The sequence below is a fragment of the Battus philenor genome, unplaced genomic scaffold, assembly GCF_028537555.1.
Source record: "Battus philenor isolate CCGP_79_NKW_IND1 unplaced genomic scaffold, ilBatPhil1.0.hap1 SCAF_19, whole genome shotgun sequence".
Lineage (NCBI taxonomy): Eukaryota > Metazoa > Arthropoda > Insecta > Lepidoptera > Papilionidae > Battus > Battus philenor.
Window position 1 is genome coordinate 9,120,040 of NW_027181681.1, and position 22,242 is coordinate 9,142,281.

Sequence of the window (22,242 nt, forward strand, 5' to 3'; positions counted from 1 at the left end):
AAATGTTGGAACGGCGTATACTGCATTAAAATTGGACGGGTTTTTGTAAAGTGCATTTGTGAAACAGAAACTTTAATATTTAATATTTTTTATAAGAATATACGTAAAAGCGAGTTACACAACTATTGCTTGAATATTTGATCAAAATTTTTACTCATGTGTGAGATTAGCCCGTACCTGTAAAACAAAAGGTTGAATAAACCGCACGAGACAAAGATACAGGCCGTTATAAAATAAACAGGAAAATAATTACACGATTTCCATTCATTACACCGGTCATACATAAAATTCATATAATTATTATAATCATTAAATATTATTATTCAAATTTAAAAGTTATCTCAGTTAATAAAGACTGGCAGAGAAAACAGTAAATAAACTCACAACAACAAAATATTAAGAAAATACGTTACAAATCCAGTTCAATCAGAGCTTTTCAAAATCTTGCTGTTCATTAACGAAAGTATCCAGTGTATCCGTGATTACTATATTTGTTGTACAAAAAGCATTGAAGAGGAATGGGGGAGATTCGTCTTATGTCAGTTTTGCATTTAGGTAAAATAAAGGTTTTTAAAAAAGTTCATCTTCTTACGTGGAGATCGATCTAAATTATTATTTAAGTTGAATGAAAAATTGTTTAAAAGGTCAGATTTTGTTTGTGTTATTTTAGTCTGTTCAGTGAAAAAAATATTAATTGTTTAATAATCTTTTTTGTACTTTGATTAATCAAGTGTGTAGGATTTTGCAAATTCTATGTATGTTTTTTATTTTATCTCTAAGTGTGAGACATGTAGATGCTAAGCACTGACAAAGGCCTTTAAAAAAGTGCAAACACAGTCCGTAGAATCTAAATGAAGGAGCAGAAAACAGATCCGTTTTTTTGATAGCGTCGACGAGCCTTTACAGCAACACGCCGCGAACTTTACTTTTAATATGAACGTAAATTCTTTAACTTCATTTATTTACCTTTTACGCTTTAAGTTTGTTCTGCTAAGGTTTTTGGTACTTTATTTTACCGAATTTCAATTTTGTTTATTCTATTATATGAAAAGGGATTTTATATAATGCGTGTAAAAAATTAGTAATACTTTTAGTTTGTATATTTTGTATTACGTAAGTTGAAATGTATTATGTATTAAAATAAAATATATAAACTATTAACAGGAGGTTACAACTTTTTGTGCCTATTGGTGTCATCGAAATGGCTACAAAAAAGAAGAACGCTGTTTATTTTTCAAAGCAGGTGTTACTCACCGAATTTATATATCATAAATGTATGTACATCAATATAATTACAAAGACCAATTTTCCTTTGAATAGCAAGTGAAATAAAAATAAAGTAATGGTGCAAAACAAATACACACGCACTGATTGAACGCAATTAACCAATTTATGTACAGCGCTGATGCTCGCAGCGTGGAAATTTCTGGAATAATTTGGCACCTTTGTTATTTTTGTTTGTTTATTAAAACCAATAAAGTTATCGTTACATCCGGGCGCGGTGCAGCGTAATGGAAAGTTCTGTCTCTATCTAGGTCTGGAGTGAGCGAAATAGCTATTTTAAGTCTTTGCCGCGTTCAAGTGGATTACCGAATTATCGTTGCAAGTCTTTGACGCGAATACTGAATATTGCTTTTGCTACGAAAAATCCACAATAAAATTATTTGAGACGTGAAAGACAATTTACACAAATTTTCACTGTTATAATTTGTTTTTTACGTAGTAATGTGTTAAAATTGCAATCCATGAAGAATATTTTTGCTTGCATTTCTTATTATAATAATTTAATTTTTGTTTAATGAATTCCATTGTTAATTTATTAACTACTCAGATTCGCTTAGCCACTAGGTTGATTGTTGTATTTTGTAATCACTAATTGATGATTGATGATTTGATGAATTAGATGTTGTACTGCTAGCCGGTCTAGGCTTTGTGCAGCTTCATCGAAATTGAGCCCGTGGAAAATGAGGTCCACGGACTGAAAATTTTAAGCTAGGGATCGTACCTCAGTGACGACGAAGACGTCTACACGCGGAGAACTATAACCGTGTAGATGTTGTAATCATACTGGCCCGGTCCTAATGAAAATCAAAAAGCGAGACCTATCGTTCATCAGTGCTACGGCTAGAAAGATAATAATAGAGAATAAATATGTTTCTGAGTGACGAAATCGTACAGTGCTCATCTTTGTGTTGTACTTATCTTTCTTCTAAAGTAATTTTATCGCTCTCGAAATAAAGAAGAAATAAAAAAAAATATTTATAAGGTACGTACCAAAAGAGATCAGGCCACTGTTAAGCATAATTAGTTTCATGCTGTTAGGGATTGAGACGAGGCTGTTGGTGCCCGATGTCCGCAAGTCCTTCTTCTTGGCTTTCTTCTCCATGTCGTACCTGGGCGCAGAACGCGATCGGTACTTTCGCTGGCTAGTCGCCACTGACGTGCCGCGCTGTCCGGTGCGCGACGACATTATGACGTAACTCGAAAGTCTCCGAACAATTTATACGACTATGACAACGGAAATATCTGGTGCGATTAATGAACCACCGTCATTTTTATATTCACTTTACGACACTGTTTACAAAGCAAGCTTTTTTAAAAATTAATTTATATTTCACGTGTTTTGTGTTACGATCGATCTGCGGCTAATATAAAATCTAATTATCTACAGAGCAAGCAGAACTCGCGACGAATCCTTATACATGTTTTAGATTACGATACGTAATATCATAAAAACTTAATCATGTTTAGTTTTATGAAACGATTGTTAGACCCATTCACCACCTGGAACAAGAAAAAATGTTATTTAAGTATGCTGTTAAACAAGCAAAGTTCAAAACATAACGATCGATAAAACTTGATGTATAATATGCCGCAGACATGGTATAAAACAAAATCAAGAAAAACTAAGAAGTACTCATTTATTTAGTCTTTAATTAGTCATTACTTTTGTAAGCTTTTTTGCAAACTGGCACGCGTTTAAATAACATTTTTAGGTGATAGAAGATCAGGTTAGAAGACGGAATTTCTCTACAAGATAGATTCAAACATGATGAGATAAGTAGACGAAAAAAAATGTAATTTATTTGGTATATACTCATTAAAATTGCTCAGCGGATTGGCAAGTTGACGTCGCAGTTGCCAGGCCACATAGCGAGCAGAATAGACTGCCGCTGGTGCTTTAATGTCCTCATGTAGAGACCGAAGATTCAGAATATGGAATATATATATATGCGTAGAAAGTCCACTCACAGAGTTGACAGGCGACAATGTTAAGTTCCTCGGAAGACTTGGGATGCAGGTCGCCTCGAAATGCTCCTGTAGTAAAGCTATCGGCGTTCAACGAATGAATAATAGAGTCGAAGATTGCTCTATGGTAATAACAGCTATTATGATCTGATATTGCTTTTGCATCTGTTCCGGACAAAAGGGTCAAATAAGAATGTTTGATATCTTACAGAAAAAGATTCAATAATCGGTGATCATAAAGTTGTCGATTGTTTGTTGAGCATGCCTAAAATTAATGATCTCCTACTGGAGACTTCATCACCACTATAATAATCACAACAGTCGTAGAATTGTCTAAAATCGTAGAAATGCTCTCTTCTCTCCTTGCAATGCCTATTTACCGATAATTACATCAATAAAACTTGTTAACCATTGACAAGTTATTAGCAAAATCATATGTGTTTTTAAATAAATTTTACTTAGTTTTACGATTTGTTGAGTATACCATGAAATAGGTAAAAATATTGGATAAGTTCTTCTTGGTTGGTACCGCAATGTCACAAATAACGGATGCGATGCCCCAAAGGGTAAACGATCTGCAGGATTATTTCTTTACGGTTTTAAAAGGTGCGGTATGCGAATATCGAAATCATTTGAGTTATAAGAATACTTGAAATGATATTATATTTTAAGATAATCTATGTACTGTATCAAATTTGTTTTGTGTGAATGGGTACATAAGTACTTGTTTCCAATTCTTGTTATAATAATATGCATTTGATACTGGAGTTTTTTTTATAAATTAAAATATAACAAATAATTTAACCTTTAAAAAAAAATCTTTCCATTATTGTTTATTTAATAAATAATATGATTGCTTCGCTTTATTATGGACGGCGGAGGTCTATCTTTTAAAACAAATAAATGCTTATGTAATTTTGTCGCTAATAATCAATATATTTGTAATTTCATTACATCAATATTTAACAGGCAGAATAAATCACATGGTCCGTGCATGGTTTGAACAGGAAAAATTCATGAACCAACGCAATCATTTCTCTTATGTGAATTATGAAAATACTCATTAGTAATACGATTTTTTTTTAATTTATTTCCTTCGACGACAACCATTGTTATTCTATAGATCAGACGAGTTATTTATACGGTTTTCCTGTTTGGCAGCGCCGGTCTTGGCGTCACAAAGATCCGTCGCTCTCCTTGTGTTTCATCTCGACGTGAACGTTTGCCGAATACTGAAACGGATCTCAAACTTTGAACGGAACAATAAAGCGGGCGCTACGTACGCCTGTCTAGGGCGCTCTTTACGAATTCCTGAAATGTTACCCCATTACCGCATTGTCACAAACGCGCGGACACGCTTTGTGTGGGTACAAAGGATACATTGAATATTTTTTGCGTTTCATTTGATTTGAGTTTGACATAATCATGCGTATGAATGTCGCCATACGTACAATACCTTATTTTAACCATTTCAAGAATATAAAGAGAAAACAACGTCAAATAAATGTCCTATTGAAATGGTCTTAATATTATATATTGTATAATATAAATATTACATTTACAAAAAGGTTATTTTTAACGTTTCTTTGTATTCTCATATGATATACCTAACGCATACATCGAATAGATGGCGAGCCAAAATGTCCAACATCAATGTCCGTTGACCAGTGTCCATGTTACAATAGATGATCGGAATGTGTAAATAAAGTTGTCATTGTCATGACTTAGACGTATTAATATCTTGCCACCTTAATAACTTTAACTTCCCGGGATTTCGTTTCATAATTCTGGATTTCTATAGACATATAACATTTTGCGGAGACCTATAAAGTATTACATACATTTAATTTGGGAACTTATTGACACAAACTGGTTTTTATTTTACCTGCTTATGTTATTTAATGTGACGTCTTAAAAAGATAATGATAAAATCTGTTATTCAACATTGAAACTTTTAACAAAACTCTTATTGATCTTCAACTTACCATTTTTTTAATTTATTTTATTTTTGACTCTACGATGTCATAGTTATGGATAAGAAGCATGAAGAAATTCCAAAACAACTCGTTTTCTTCATCTTGTAAATCGTATAAATTTATATTATTACTTTGACGTATAATTCAAAATATATCCAAATTAACCTCATTGCTTTGAGACGAAGGCATTACAGGTAATTATATAACTTAGGACACAAAAACCAGGTGCGCAAACTTATCTCTCATTCATTCGCAGTCTCATTAAAAAGCTTATAGTCAATCAACACGCCACAGCGCTCTATGCATGATTTCTCTACGAGATCGAATCACAAATTAGGACATCCGTAGATAAAAGTATGTAACCGACATAGCTCGGTAGATTGGTAAGTTGTAATAGCAGTGAACATACCACATAGCGCGCATAACAGGCAAGGCATAGGCAAGTGTGTAGTGGACCAGACCATGGTGTTTGGAGGACTCCGCCTTGTTCTCGAGGTGGAAAAAAATAGGAAAATATAAGAGGAAAGAGTCGCCTCTTTCACTGACGACGACAAGTGTTCCACAGACTAAATAGTGATATTATAGTAAAAAATACGCTGTATAGAAAAATATTTTTTTATTTTACATCGAAATAACACTGCTTTCATATCCGGCACAATACAAAAATACATGAGTATAAGGCTTTAGATCGTTTTACGTAGTAATGCTATAAAAATATTTCATTACAAGCCATAAGGTACAAAAAAACTTTTGTACAATAGAGATTACACAGACAACTGTAGAGAATGGAAAATATTTTTAACCCCCTGACCACGTGGTAATTCTTACCAAGTTGTGTCATCATCACACGTTATGTGAATTTATATGTAATATACAAGACTTCCGACAAAATAAAGGTTGTGGAATTTTGCTCAATGCTGAATGCAGAATAGGACGAGGCCTATGGCCAGTGGACGCCTATCGGCTAACATGATACGTTATTATTTAGTACAGTAATTGTGTGAGTGTTTAATGTGTCTGCGAGTGCAATAGTAGTGAAATTACTTGGCTTATTAGTTGAGCGATCACACGATGCGAGCGAATACACAACTCTATTTTGGGCGTTAGCGAAAGCTTATTGCTCAGTGTTTGTAGTAAGATGCGACGGAGTGAAATCCAAATTGACGAGAACTGTAATTGACCCATTTCCTTAAACGAGGGATCGTCTATGAGATTAACTCTTTTCACATTTCGGTATCATTAATAATTCTCTGCGATAAACCGATTTTTCAGGACATATATAACTAGATATATAACAGGTATATAAATAATGAACAGATATGTTACACAATATGAATGGCGGCATTCTCTCCCAGTCACAATCTATCATTTCTCACATCAGATCCTCACAGTATTAATAACTTCCTCTTTTTTACATGTCTTTATACTTTTTGTACATAATTAAAAAAATACTACTCTCGGGAAAGCGCAGCGTGAATGTCCCACGGTGGACAGACAATTAAAGCTTGTTGAAAGATATCGGATGTTGACCGCTTCCAACCATCTCTTCTGAATGATGAAATTATTGATGTAATATACTGATGTAATATACACTGATGTGATATAAGATGAAAACGAATAAAGGGATTGTTTTTAAGAAATTTCAAACTGAAGTTAAAAATCTGTTTCTTTCAAACTTTTAATTAAAGAAAATCAATAGATTGTGTGTTAGGATGTAACAAATTAAAAATAATATTCAGCATAAATCATTGCAATGAAAACGTAATCATATATCGTATCATACTCATCATAGATTCGAAACAGAAAACTCGCTTTTGTATGTAATTATTTTTTATCATCATGTAATAAACTAAAATGATCCCTATGAAATATTTTTTTCCTATTAGACTGGCATAGGCCTTTTACTTTTGTCTTTATAAAATTTTCTCTAGGTAGAGTATTTTAGCACCTTTTTAACAGCTACCAGTAACACTTTGTCTCCAATAGAGAGAAGAAAATGACCACATTGTAAAGCATTGTTCTATTATCACGATAGATGTCATGATAGATGCTTTTCAGAACAAATAAGTAATTTACTACTTAAAAACTTAAAAGTACAGAAGTTATATTAGGAACAAAACTTTGCACATCGTGTGAAGGGTAACTATTACTACTAAAGAAAATTGTAAATAAATAATAATCTTTGTAGTGCGAAGTTTAAATGTGTTCCTTTCTAGTCAGTGACAAGAACAGATTCTCAAGCGAAATTCTGTTTAAATTTCAAGGATGCTGGCGTGGCACGATTCAATTCCCTTGTTTCCATTTTCAGGTGAGATGTCGGAAGCACACAGACGGTAGTGTGTATAACCTTTCAACGTAGTGCTTTAATATCCTTAACAGTTGCTAAACACGGTAACTTGTACGATTACTGTGAGAAATGCTCGACGGTAGAGACACAAAGAATAGCTTTATCAGACAAAATTACTACGATTCAACTTAACTGTAAAGAAAATATGAGATAATTGGTTATAGGTGAAAAAAGATTTATAGTGGTGAATGTATGGCTCATTTGCTGTTTATTAATGACAAGTACAACCTATCCCTTCCAAAAGTTAATGATTTCAGAAATAATGAGTGAAAAGGTTAGTGAGCAGGGCATATCGCTCGAGCACCTGGTGGCTGTTAGGGCCGAAAGATTCTCGAATGGCGATCGGAAGACCAGGCCTGGCTAGGCCCTCGCTTGAAGGAAGTCGCTCGATGCGGTCAGCGCTAGACCAATGCAGTGAGCATCTATCGACTGCAAATTAGAAGTACAATAAAGAAAAAAAAAGCACTTTTCTAATTCTGACTACTCCGTTTTAAATTTATTCACACCTGTCCCAGCAAATCACTTTGTACAGGGTGATTGGAAACCAATGTACAAGCTGTAACACCTTTCGCTGAAAAATGAGCTATACATTCACAGTTTTAAGGCTTATACACCAAAAACCAAAACTTGTGATAAATATTTGGCTAATAATCTATTAAAATATTTAGTCTCAATCTCTCTCTTGACAAAGTGTATGATAATGATAATTGTATTATGCTTTTATCTTAATTAAAAACGTACAAAGGAATGCAGCGCAGATTCCTTGCCTGATTCGCAGACGTGCTTTTGCCTTGTCGACACGATTACTGAAAAAAGGACTCATTAGTCTTTGAGCCTGCTTCTTGAAGAAGGAAAGGAAATTAAAAATTCTGTGCGCTAATTAAAATAGAAATTCTGGGAGCTAAAAGCTGGCACAGACTATTTATAGCTAAGGAGTGTCTCAGTAATAAATCTCAAGATCTTTAGTAATTTGAGAAAAAAGAAAACTTAACCCTTCTTTGCATGGTGATGGAAATTTCCATCATAACATTTAGTTAACAAAAAAAGATACTCAAAACCCTTGTAACGTAAATTTGTTGTTGCTCGCAACTTTTTAAGCGACTATTGCGTACAACAAAACGCGGTTGTCGAAAAATAGCAAAGGTCACTGTGAATTACCAGACCTAGAACTTGTTATGCTGCTGTTTGTTGAGACTGGAAGAAAGGAGCGAGATTTTAAATTGTTTTATGGAAATTAACGGAGATATAAAATACAATAAAAAATGAAAATGAGTGGAAAAAAGGTTTGTTTTCATGTTTTTGTTATTTTATGTACAATTTATATCAAAACACTATAAATTAATTTCTCAAAAGGTTGTGATAGAAATTTACATCACTATGCAGTAACTTCACTTGTAATGTATGGGAAATTTTTTTTGTAAATGTTTATTTTATGTTGTTTTTTGGGGAAACTTGAATGAAAGAGATATTGCATATTATCTTTGTAAGTTATAAGGCGGCTGGCTCTCAGAAGATGGTCTTAATGACCAAGATTCCGATGATGAAAACCACGATGCTGATGAAATTATAAGTGTTGTAGGAGGAGAATGATGATGACGATGTGGATGAAACTGTTGACGTTGAACCTCCTCTTGTAAAACCAGACGATCAAGAACCCTCTCACACATCAAATTCATCTAATTTGCAGTCTTCATCCAGTTTTCCATTTGACAAAAGAAACTTGATTTGGAAAAAAAGAAATCTGGTGTGTGACACAGATAAAATTACTTTCTTGGGGAGTTCTGCTGCTTCAGGTGGTCTATTACACCTAGAAACTCCATATCAATGTTTTAACCATTTTATCACTGAAGATTTTATCAAAACATTATTAAAGGAGACAAATTTATATAAAAACAGAGTAATCCCAGTTCATGTATATCATTTACAGAATATGATTTGTATAAGCTCTTTGGTATATTATTATACATGCCAGTAATCAAATTTCCTAGCACAAGATCATACTGGTATACATACTGATATTACTTGTCCGTTTATTGTCCAAGAATACAATAAACATATGGGAGGAGTAGATCTCATGGATAGCTTTTTTGGCAGAAATCATATAAAAAAGGGGTCTAAAAAGTGGTATTTGCGTATTTTTTTCATCTATTTGATCTTGCTATTATAAACTCTTGGATTGTTTATAAAAAAAATGCTCAAGAAAGTGATGAACCTAAACAGAGTCTGCTTACAATAGGCCAATTCGGAAATGAATTGTCCTTTGTGCTATGCAACAAAGGAACCACCAAAGCAACTAAAAGAGGGCGTCCTGGTACCAGTGTACTAAAAGAAGAATTACAATCAAAAAAAGAAAAGGTTCTCCAGCTCCACCACCTCCGAAAGACATAAGAAAAGATGGTGCTGAACATTGACCAAAAGTAGGTGGGTCACCCCGGTGCAAATTTCCCAAATGTAAAGGCTATTCTACTATTTCGTGTAATAAATGAGGCGTCAATTGGTGCTGAAATAAAATAATTATTGTTTTTTGAATTATCACTAAGAATAAAGAAGACTAAGTAAACAACTTTTTTTATTTATTTAGTACCGGGTTAAATATGTGAAACTGCATGATGATGTAAATTTCCATCATATTGTTTTTTACATAATACATATTTTTATTCACACTAGGATTTTTTTAAATATTTTTCCTTTAATCTAGAGCATTAATTACATCACCCTGATTTATTTTAAAAAAATAGTAAAAATCATGCAAAGAAGGGTTAAACTTTGATATCATTTAGTGCTACACATATGCCACGCCATATCTGATTTTTTAAAGTCACCTGTATTTCTCTGCCGCTAAATGTCAGAGATCTTTTATATTAATTAATATTTATCCAAATTGCTTATTGCTAAACCGTAATCCGTCTATATTACTTTTCTGTTTACTACTTTATTTATAATGTGCATTGCCTATTAACTTATATAAACAATTTTAAAAGATGGCCCATTTATATTTACATAATTCTACTCTACTGTCTGTTTGCAGCCGGCCCTGAGGTTACGCCGAGGCGTACTGTGTTGCTGTTCCAAGTGAGAACTTCTTTAAATATTTTCTCAAGAATGGCGAGAAGCGGCAGGTTGTTCATACCACCAGAAAAGATTTTAGGTAGCGCCTCCAGGTGTAATCTCGTACCAATTTCTAACTGCAAGCCGTAGCTGCACACTGGCCGCACTTAAGACAGTCCAACAACAGGTACAGCCAGGTACTGCCTCCTCCACCTCCACCTCCGGAATCGGTGCAGGGAATCAAGCATTTGGTTTTACTTATAAGATATCCGTCATATCTGCTAACACTGTATTTTAAAATTATGCTGCTGTCCATTTATTTAAGCTTTGTTTGCTTCGTAATAAGTCATTTAATTAATATCTAACTATATCATAAACAAAAACTTTTTACAAAACCGCTGGTAATGAAAATGGGGCAGCTAACAAAAAAAACCGATAGTCAACTTCGTTGGTAAGCACTGGATTTAATTAAAAAGCTCTCACTAGGTGAAGCTGTGTGTATCGGATTTAATTTCCGCATGTGTTTGTATTGTATTCGACGACTGACGAAATTTTACTACATTGTAAATACTCATAATGATATTACTGCGGCATACTGTTTTTATGAGAAAGTTTTTGTAGTATCCGGCACATCAGGCAGAAGATCCGCTGCAATCGGTTTTGTAGAGCGTTATCTTTGCGCAGAACATGCTGGATGCAGATCGCTTTCTAAATCTTTGGGAAAGACGTATGTTCAGCAGAGGATGATGTTTTGCAGTGCTCTGACAGTTTGATATACATACTACACGAGAAAAATAGTTAAAAATGGTTGTGTTAATAAAATGTTTATATTTTCAAAGTAAAAAATCATCCACCGGCTACTAAGCCTGTCCAGGTTTTAGGTGTCATGGCTGTATCATCAAGCATTAATGCGGAAATTTCACCGAGGTCCTGGAACAAAATTACTGTAGGGAATATAATGCAAATTAAAGTTTTATTACTCTATGCAGTCTTCAGACCTATACAATAATTTGTAAATTAACAAGGTTTAAATTCTTGTTTCTTTTCGTATGAAATGAAGTTTAAAATAAATAAACTACATTAATAAACATCATCATGAAAATTCACTGGCAGATATCACGCCTGTAAACCTATTACTTAAATATTTATCGTTTTGTACATCTATACTATTTGTAGTAAAACCTTTATATATTAATTTATGTATCACGTAGCAAGAAATAAAGAAGCAGAAAACCTAAAAAATAGATGGCAAAAAGAACGTGGACGCAGAGAAATGTTTACTTCTAGCAGTAGCTTACATTAACGATCGAAATAACTCTGTAGTCTAAAACATAAAGTATAATTACGTAAGAACAAGATGGCCGCCATCGATTTTACCCGTTAAAATGAATTTAATTTCTTCAGTGGTTAAATGCTTACAGAGCCTCCTTACGTTAGGGTAGTGTATATTGTGCGTGTAATCAAACGCGAAAACCTTGCGGGTATTCATATCTATCTGTCTCAGCGCGAAACCTTTCAATAACTTTATCAATTATATTCCCGCACATTTAATGTTTTTACATATAATAAAAAATAGGTACGTTGTTGGGGAAATCTGATAATTCTTCTATCTCTCTATCTTTCTATCGTTCTCCTACTTTATATTGTACTGATTTCTTAACTTTTAGGTACTTTTCTATAGACGTACATAGAGAATGAAGACAAAAATAAGCAAGTACGACGAAAAACGGACAACTATTTTCACTGCAACCTTACCAACCGCGCTGTTTTTTGAATAATGAAACTGAATATCCTTTGTAATATCTGAATAAATTATTTTCAAAGTAAAATCATATATTTTTTCAGTGACACTTTGTGGTAAGCGTCACAATATTGCAGTACTATACATATAGTTTAAACATAATATTCGCTAGTCATATCGGGACGTGACAAAATAACACAACAACACAACAACGTTTTTTTACCCCGTCTTTTGTTTATACAATGTCTATTAAAATCAGAATATTATTGTGATATTCTTTCAAAGTGAAACTAATACAGCTTCTTCTAACAAAGATTTCATCATCATCATCATCTTCTTAGTAGTAAGACATCCACAGTTGGACACAGGCCTCTCTTATAAATTTCAAACAGAACCGATTAGTTAACAGCTTGCATCCAGCGTCTTCCGTCGATCTTAAGACAAGTTAATTACCAGTAAAATAATCAAAATGGTCCATACACGTTGATATGTTAGTGTTTACAAAAAACAAATGAATGTGTTTAGTGAAAAATTTTCTTAAAATGTTTAACGTTAAATAAACTCTTCGTAAATAAACTAATACGAAAAATCCAATAATCCATTTTCATCAATATTAAAAAGAAAGAACTTTCAATCGACGTACCGGCCGCAACTTATTTCAAAGCAATTTCGATGGGCGGCGGAGCGGCAACCTCTTGTGATCCATCGAAACGCTCAGCCCGCCGGGACTGCGTACCAATTCGACGTCCGCAACGTTAACATTAGTTAAACAATATTTTACTTGAGCTGTATTTACTTTTAACTAATTTTTACTTACGCACTTTATGTAGCATATAATATACAGTGATATTTATTACATGGCTATTTAAATAATACGAGTACGTTAAGAAATAGAGTCCCTTCTCATTTTCATCAAAATTCAAAATGTATTTCTATATTTATTTACATTTAACTACAACACATATAGGTTTTCAAGTGCTGACCACGAGTCGGTAATTGCGGCGGTTAATTTTAAAATGTATATTACCATTACTAAGGTTGTACTAATGTTAATTAGCAGCAAATGAGCTGTACATTCACTTCTCTAAAGATTTTACACCTATATCCAGTCAGCTTGTATATACTTACTACTTTTTCTCCTTTTAGTCGTTTCCCTCAGTTATAACCTAATTGACTTCGTCGATCAGCTGTCTCCATCCGTTGCTTAATGTATCGCTGAACTAATTGGTAACTTCCACTTCTGTGATATCTGGTATGACTTCCGTTTGGGATCCCACATGATAAAATCCTTTCAGTTTTTTAGTCATGATTTATCTTCGTGATTTTTTATAAGATATTATAATACATTAGATATTTTTCCTTCAACACTCGATCAAAAAAAAATCTAATGTTAATTTTAATTTATTTCAATTGTAACATCTAATTTATAAAATAAACTTTACTTTGGAGGTAACTGTCTGTCAAATGGAAAATAATATTTTTAACATAAGATTGACATAGTTAAATACCTAAAAAAATTTTCAATATAAACGCTAACAAAACACTAAAAAGGACTTTTTAAATATAAAAAAATCATAGGAGCCAAATAACGATTTTGACGACATACAATAGTTATATTTTGGAAGACGTTACGAGAGTTATGGTTTTTATCAAGAACAATTTTCTAACAAATATTATCTATAATTAATACAATGTAGTAACACGACGGTTTCACATGTCGCATGGTCACTGAATCGATGAATTTATTCCAAACCAAAATTACCGACTGTATAATTTCACACAACGCAGCGGTTATTTCGATGCTTTAATCATGCGATTTAACAACAACCAGCTATTTTAGTGAGAGCTATGTCAAAGCTAAAATCTACATAAAGCTAAAACAATCAATTTATCGTTGTCATCATGTATGCCCATAGGCGCCCAAAGAAAAGCATATGCCTCCTCCAAAGATCTATGGGAGGCTATACCATAATCGCCATGCTTAGCAGGCGAGATGGCTATCAGTGTGATATTTAAGTATGCAAAGGACGCTACTGCCCATCATCTGAAAATTTATTTGTCGACAATGACAATCTTCTATTATTAATGCACAAAGTATCAATTAGGTAATATTGTACCCCGGGAATCAAACCCGCAACCCAGGATCGCAAATATCAATCCTCACTGCTGGGCTACGTCTGCCCAAACAACCGATTGCAATCTAAAAACTAAAATCATGACCTGAATTAATTACACTGGTATTTTGCCTCAAAGTTTTGGTTAATGGATCAACACCTGTTTTAGATCCTTGACAATTCCAATTTCCAAACTTCTTTTTTGTTATAAAATGACAAGCTAAAAAGTTAAAAGTTTTCTAATTCCATTACTATAAATACTTTTTATTAAACTCCAAATGGTATACGGTATAACTTATACGAATTTATATTTCTAAAGTAAGAAGCTCCTTATTGTTAAGAGTTTGATATGAACTTAATACAAACTACTCTTCAAATATGGTCAATTTAAAAATGGAACAAATAATATTGTTTCTATAGTAAATTCGATTTAATTAAGTCTATTGATGAAAATAATTGATGAGTTTTTATTTACTAGTATTTACTTGTCTATTTATTGTTAAGGAGATTTAATTACTATGTGCTAAATTATTTGCCTATCGTGTGGGTTATTATAGCGGAAATGTAAATAGAATTTTTTTATAATATTGATTGCTTGATTCATATTGTTAAGGCCTCATCTCTAGAATAATACTGGCTGTCATCTATGAAGCAGGTTCTGTATGACAGACAAATGTCATTTATTTTTGTGAAAATTTTTTGCAGCTAAATAACAATGACAGTCAACAGCAGCAGCTCCTGAATGGATACCAACTGGTCTTTTTGAAATTCTATGAGGCAGGCCTAAATCCGTAAAATAAAACTTGCCCTTTGTGTAAAAACATTAGAAAGCCCTAAAAATAACACATTTTTAATGAATAAAATTAGAAACAAATAATAATAATCGCATAAACCACAAAAGCATCACACAGATTGATATATATCCCGCATCGACGATAAATAAGCGACATCGACCTAATTTTAAATAATGACTTTGTATCTAGTTAAACTATCCAATTTGGAGGGGCTTAACTAAACCATGTAAAACTAATGTACATTTTGGAACGATAATATATACTTTTTATTTAGAAAACCAATGTACCTTTAGTTGCCAAAGTGTTCTAGAGTCTATAAAAAATTTGCCGTTTTCGATAGTGAAAAACTAAAATGTTAGTTTTACTTAACCTACAATAGTAGGAAGATAATGTTTTTAGAAGCGCAACGACTGTTCTTGAAAAACTTGAATATTCCATATTCAAAACTTTTTTTTTGTCTATAGTTGGAGCTGGATACCATAATCGCACTAATTTTCACGGGGCACAAGAGATTCGCTGAGTACCTATATCGATTTAAGCTCAGGACGAGTCCCTTGTGCACTTGTAATCGGGCGGTGGACCAGACCGTGGTGTATGCAATAATAGGCTATACCGTATACGAAGGAATAAGAGCTAACAGTGAAGTAGAGATGAGGGATAAGGTCACCAGCGGCAGTACAGCCTCCCTTAGGAGAAACGATGAAAGCCGTTACACTTTTCTGTGGTTTTGCAAAAAAGTAATTGAAGATTTAACAAAACGGAACAAAATAAAGGTTGGATACAAAATACAGGCGGAAACAATTGTGATAAGTATAATAAGGAAATATTTTAAGTGTATATAAGCCTGTACTGGATAAAAAAAGTTATTAAACAATGGAAAACTGAACTGTCAATCTCAAAAATTATAAATGTTAATGTAAAATGTAAAATTGCGGAAAGCGTGGCGAAGAATGAAAGATGAAGCATAAATGCAATGTGTAAATATGACGCGAGAGTGAATGATAATGTGAAAAATGAAAGAGGAAAAAATGGAAGAAATTGTGAAGGATGGGAGAGAAAAAAAAAGTGAATGAGAAAATGATTAAAAAATATATCCCTATCTCAAAAATAAGAAGAGGGAACAAAATAGGTCGTTTATCGTCGATTTTTGGGAATTTGAATGAAATGTAGCTGAAGAGGATCTACCGAAATGAACTAAATTTTGAATTGTTGTGAAAAATAAAATCTGGATACCTCTGATCTAAACTAACATAATATGCGTACACATATTGAAATAAAACAGACTAGTGATTATAACTTTGCAACTAGATCCAGTACCAACACATACTTGTACTAGGTATATGTGATTCTATTATGTCAAAAATATGTACGATTTCATATTGAAATAAACAAATAATGCAAAATGAGTATCAGCCCCGTCTCTATATTTGTATTCTAAAAATTTAAATTATTTTAAGCAGAAGATCCCGTGACAAGGCATGTAATTTTTCTACTTAAGAAAAATACTTGATTTTAAAACACAATACTTTTCTTAAATTTTTATCCTAACAACGAGTATAAAAGAATACATATAATCATTTGTAAGTTTTTAAGCCGCACAAGCCTGGAGTCGATAGCAACCGGACTGAAAGGAAAGGACAATGGAGACGCAATATTCGCAATTCAATTACAGTTTGATAGTAACAAGTCAGACGTGACAGCAAATCAGAATGGCTTTATTGTGAGGCAGAGTAATAAAGCCGCTATTCCCGTGGACTTCATTTGTTCGTTGCTGGAGAGAGTACAACTATCTATGGAGCTAAAACGAGTTTATTAACACCTCGTACTTAAAGCTGCGATGTTTTTAATTAACGTCTTCATATATAATAAAATTAAAAGATAATGTTTTCAAATGACATCACAGATTAAATATAACCAAACTTATAAATATTAAATTTATAAGTTTTGTATATTTAATCTGTGATGTCATAATCTAAATTTTCATAATACTACACAGAACGTCATCTGATCTGATTAAAGTCATAGATTCTTACTAAGATAATGTAATTGCTGTTTTAATAACTGATTATGAATTATTGTCCATATAAATACTACGGACTTATTAACTCTATCAAAAATTCCGTCACTCTAATACATGAATTGATAAATTCCCTAATTATTACGTAATTTCACCCAAAAATAATAATGCCAAAATTTTTCATAATTTTTTCTCACGTCTGTAACAGACCGGTTAAAATATCTGACGAATTTTAAAATTAATAAATGTTCCGTCACTTTTTTTTAACTAAAATTCTGTAATTTACTATAAACAAAAGTTTCTCTAGTTTCTAAATATTATCTGAAGTTTCTGAACTTCGTTAATAAAAAATTTAAAAAAAAATTCAAATTCATAAAGTTTAACTTATTCCAAATATGTACTTATGTTTAAGTAGCTAGATAAGCTTAACTTAAAATATCGTGAAAGAACTGACCTAGCCTGCAGGCGACGTGATATGGTTTCGCCAGTAACGGTATATTTATGTAAATACTTTGTAGAAAAGTAAGTGTACGAAAGTTCCAACATTATGTAGCGCATATCATGGAATTTTCTGCACCACTGCACTTTGACAAAAACTAGTGTATTCAGTGCATGGTCATTTGAATATTAAAATATCTTAAAAGATATTGCGAATAAGTCGCTTAAGTTTGATAAATAATTTGGGAAAGATACGAGTAGATCACATTATAAATAAACGTTGGTTGAAGAACAGGATATTTTTTTTTTACCATAAAGTGCAAAACACGTCGATGGCAAATAACACACAAAAGCCGACGACTTTAGATTTTTAAAATTTAAGATTATGTTCAAATCCAGGTTTTTACTCCAGTAAATTTTTGCCATCTTGAGGCAATAAGGTAATGTTTAATTAGCTTAGAATTCTTTCGGGCCGTTTATTGTACTGGAAATTTTCTTCGATCAAAATAGCTTGTCGGAAGTATATAATAGTTTTTTTTGTTTTATATAGGGAAAATACCTATACATACGCGCCCGTACGGAAACTTGCGGATGCGGAAGAGAGCTGCTCATCGCTTTACGGACACACCTCTCGCTTTACGACTTCGCTTACGGTACGAAAATACAGGTGCAACCAACTTTATTTCGCGACCTATCTGCCCATCTTCGAAGTAGTGACACTACTCAGAGTGACAACCTGGACACCCACAACGACTTTAGACATTAACCGTGGACGGTTTGGCCTTGACGCATTGCGTGCTCAGCGCTTGGAGCGTTCGGACATGTCTCCCGACTTTCCTGCCTCCCGTATTGCTGACTTGCAATTAGGTTCGCTGCCTTGCACTCCAGTGCAAGGATTTCCTGCGCACAGCGTTTGGAAGTGCGGAAGTGTCTTCGGACTTTCCCGCTGCCCTCTTTTCTGTTGCTGCTCGTTAAATCCTGTGCCCTTGCGCACGGATTTGCGTTTGGAGTGTCGAAAGTGTCTTCGGACTTTCCTGCGTCCTGTAGTTACCGACGTAGTGTCCGACTTCTTGCACTTCAGTACAAGAAAACACAGCTATCAGCGTTTGGAGTGTCGGAAGTGTCTCCTGACTTTTCCCGCCCCCCTCAGTAGCCGACGCAGACTATTGTTTCTAACTGTTAGAGAAAGTCTAAGGTCGTCCCTGAGAAACCGGCAGTAAACGCACGTTCAGTCTGTGAATGGTCGCAGACAATAACCGTCTAAATTTATTATGGGCTCTTCCTAGACCAGGGCGCTTTTTTTGGAGCCCTTGTAATTCAGTTAAAGGACACCATCATAGGTGAACTCAGTATTAATACAGTTTATAATAAATTAAGTTCATCTGGTTTTCTTCCTATGACGTTCACAAATTTTCTTTTTAAATAATCCTATGTAGATAATAATATCAGTAAATAAATAAATGAATAAACACGAGAACCAGTTCAAAGTACGAGTACAAACTGGACTTAGACAGACATAAAAAACAATTGCTCCATGTTATCTCTTCATTCCGAACGAATTCGGAGGTGACCGTTTTTAATTTTTTAGATAACTTTAATCTACTTAAAGTGATATTTTTAACACGTTTATTACACGTTACAGACGTACACTTTGTAATTATTATTACTGGTTAATTACTCTCTAGGCGAGGTGTTTAATTTATTTTCCCTTATTTTTGAAACATTATGACAGATTGGTTAAATTGTAATACTCTTTTACAATTTGATTTATGTTCCGATCGTACAAAAGGAAATCCATGCGGTCTGAGTAATCCCTTTTTCGAATGAATCGGCTGAAAAATTATTATGATAAACGAGATTAATAGACAATTTATGAGATTGTGATAAATTCAACCGACGGGAAAATTTTGGAAGGCTTTGTTCCGAGTCAGGAATGTGTCTTATTTTTATTGAAATTTATTTCAATTACATCACGATATTTGCTATCATAGCAGCTGTTCATTTACAATAATCATGTGAAATAATGCGGAACTTTGATTACTATGTAAAATTCACTAACTAATTTATTAACTTTTACATCGACGAATTTATTACCAACTGTAATTAAAAATAAAAATGTAGCCTAAGCCAACGGTAACCAACTTATTATATATTTACAAAATTTGCTACTTTTTGGATATTAAAATAAACAAAAGCTTTTTTTACGTATGGCTTATTGAATATGCTTTATTATTTGTACGAAAAAAGTAATTGTTAATAAACTGTAAATAATACGCAAGTAAAATAAAAGAATATGTTACAAGTGATGACTTACGACGTTGAAAAGTAGTCTCACATTCGGAACTCAATAAGTACGCTTACGGTCGAGATTTTTCAGAGAGCGATGTAAAGCGCCATGCATAAAATTTCTTAACGCAATCGAGTAATAAAATCCGTAGATGTATGAAAACCATAGTCCATCAAATTGGTAAAATGAATGAACAGTGAGCACGCACATTACATTAACATTATTTAACAGGCAGGCACAGGTACATTAAACAGATAGTCGCCGGAGTATTCAGGTTTTGCAGTTGCACGCCAAAGACCGCCTAGAGTAACGTATGATGTATATTTCCAAAGCAGAGAAACGACCATGTTGAGGTGGTTGGAAGACATTGGATGCAGGCCGCCGCTGACTAGTCGTATTGGAAACCTCTGTCGAAGGCTATGTCAAGCTATGGATGTCTTACAGTTGAAATGTTGATATTGATAAAAGTGAAAGAGAGGGTACTCGGCTTATCTATAAGTGGGACACAAAAATTGCTTTCATAATACTTAAATATCTTTACCATATTAGTCGCAAGTAACAATGTAAACTAATTTTTAATCGTTTAGGCATTTCAAGGAATTTTATGTATACGCTCTTTATATTACATAACATGGCTTTACAATACACTGCAACGTATCTTTATCTCTGAATTATCGGGTAACAAAAATTAATAAGCTTATTAAACTATATCGAAACAGATCCGCTAGTTATCAAGTTAGAGTGGTAATGACCGAGGCACTCCGTGCGCAGTACCGATGGACTCTGATACCTTAAGGTTCTGAAGTGGTGATCAGTTACTGGACATTGCTGCGTAGGTCTTCAGATGACGGTTTATGCAAGTTAATTATTCTTTGGGGGTGGTATGGCCTATCCCCGGCAGTGGATCGCTAATGTTAATGACGATTTAACAAAAACTAGAAAAAAAATTTGTGTGAGCTTAATTTAAAAATAGTTTCTGTCAAACTAAGCTCTTCTGGTTTGACGTACATACGTGACTACAATGAAATACCTACCTTACATGAATAACAGCTTAATAAAATATTAAGAAACTTTCCGAATATAATTATATTACGTTTATTACCAATTCACAAGTAATTAATAAAGTTAATTATGAATATAGTTTATCTTCTCTTTGTATCCACGCACGTTAGTGTCGTGTTGTGCTCTTTATAATTTAATTTAAACCTATTCATTAATTAAAAACTTATTAAAATCATTTAAATAGAAAATCACATCGAATAATTCCGAAATAACTAAATTTACACACTTTTTATGTTTTAATTACGTATGTACACACGTATTTTTTTCGCTCAGAGTGCATAATATAATTTACATGCAAGCGCCAATCCCAATGTTATTATTATTTCTGTTACAAAATTAAATTAAATTAAAATTACTAATAAAACAGTGCTTTGAATGAATTAAAAAATAAATGTTCACTCGTGAAATTCCTCGCTCGACATAAGAAGCTCACAGCGTCTCGTACTTTCAGAAGCAAATATTATTACTCTATTTGAACTCGAGTTTGCATTGCTGTGACCTGTAGAGAGGTTATTTTGTAATTTATCAAGCTTCGCTTATATCCGAGTTTTAATTGAAAGAAAAATTAAATTTTTCAACATCATTATTTCAACTTATTTTAATTTAATTAAGAATCTGTGAATGGTTTATTTTATAAAGCACGAGTCAAAACAAAATCATAAGAGAGCTTACCTATAGTATGTGTAAGCGAAATCGGAAGAAAGAATTTTACTAAGACTGCATAAAAGACAAGAACACTAGTATTTTACATATTTAATTACAAAACTTTAGCGGCTGTAAATCTCTTTTAAAAGAGATCGAAGTGATTAACATCATCAATAAGAGTCCGAGAAGTTAGGGAATAGTTTCGATCTATAGACAATACAGATACACGAAAACCAAATCTACATCGAAAGTAAAGTATGAATTATGTAAAATTCGTCGAATCGAATTTTATATAATTCACACTTTGTGCATTAATTATGTAGGACTTCTAAGAAAAAAAAGCCAGAGGATGGGCAGCAACGTCTAAGTCAAGCGTGTCGATTATGATATATCGCCTCGTAGATATCTTTGGGGAAGTCCTATGCTTTGCAGTGGAAGTCTATGGGTTAAAAACATGACTTATGTTGGCAATAGCAACATTGCTTCTGCTCAACAATAGCCATTGTTATTTTTGAAAATTTCCT

At 33.2% G+C, this 22,242-nt stretch overlaps 1 protein-coding gene across 1 annotated transcript in view; it reads right to left on the reverse strand.

The window, feature by feature from the left end:
* Ptp36E (protein tyrosine phosphatase 36E) overlaps positions 1-22,242 on the reverse strand; it is a 96,696-nt gene that overhangs the window by 38,184 nt on the left and 36,270 nt on the right. The window contains exon 2 of the mRNA XM_068764037.1: positions 2,275-2,784. Coding sequence (XP_068620138.1) covers positions 2,275-2,470 — 196 coding nt within the window. The 5' untranslated portion in view covers positions 2,471-2,784. The remainder of the gene's footprint in view (positions 1-2,274; positions 2,785-22,242) is intronic.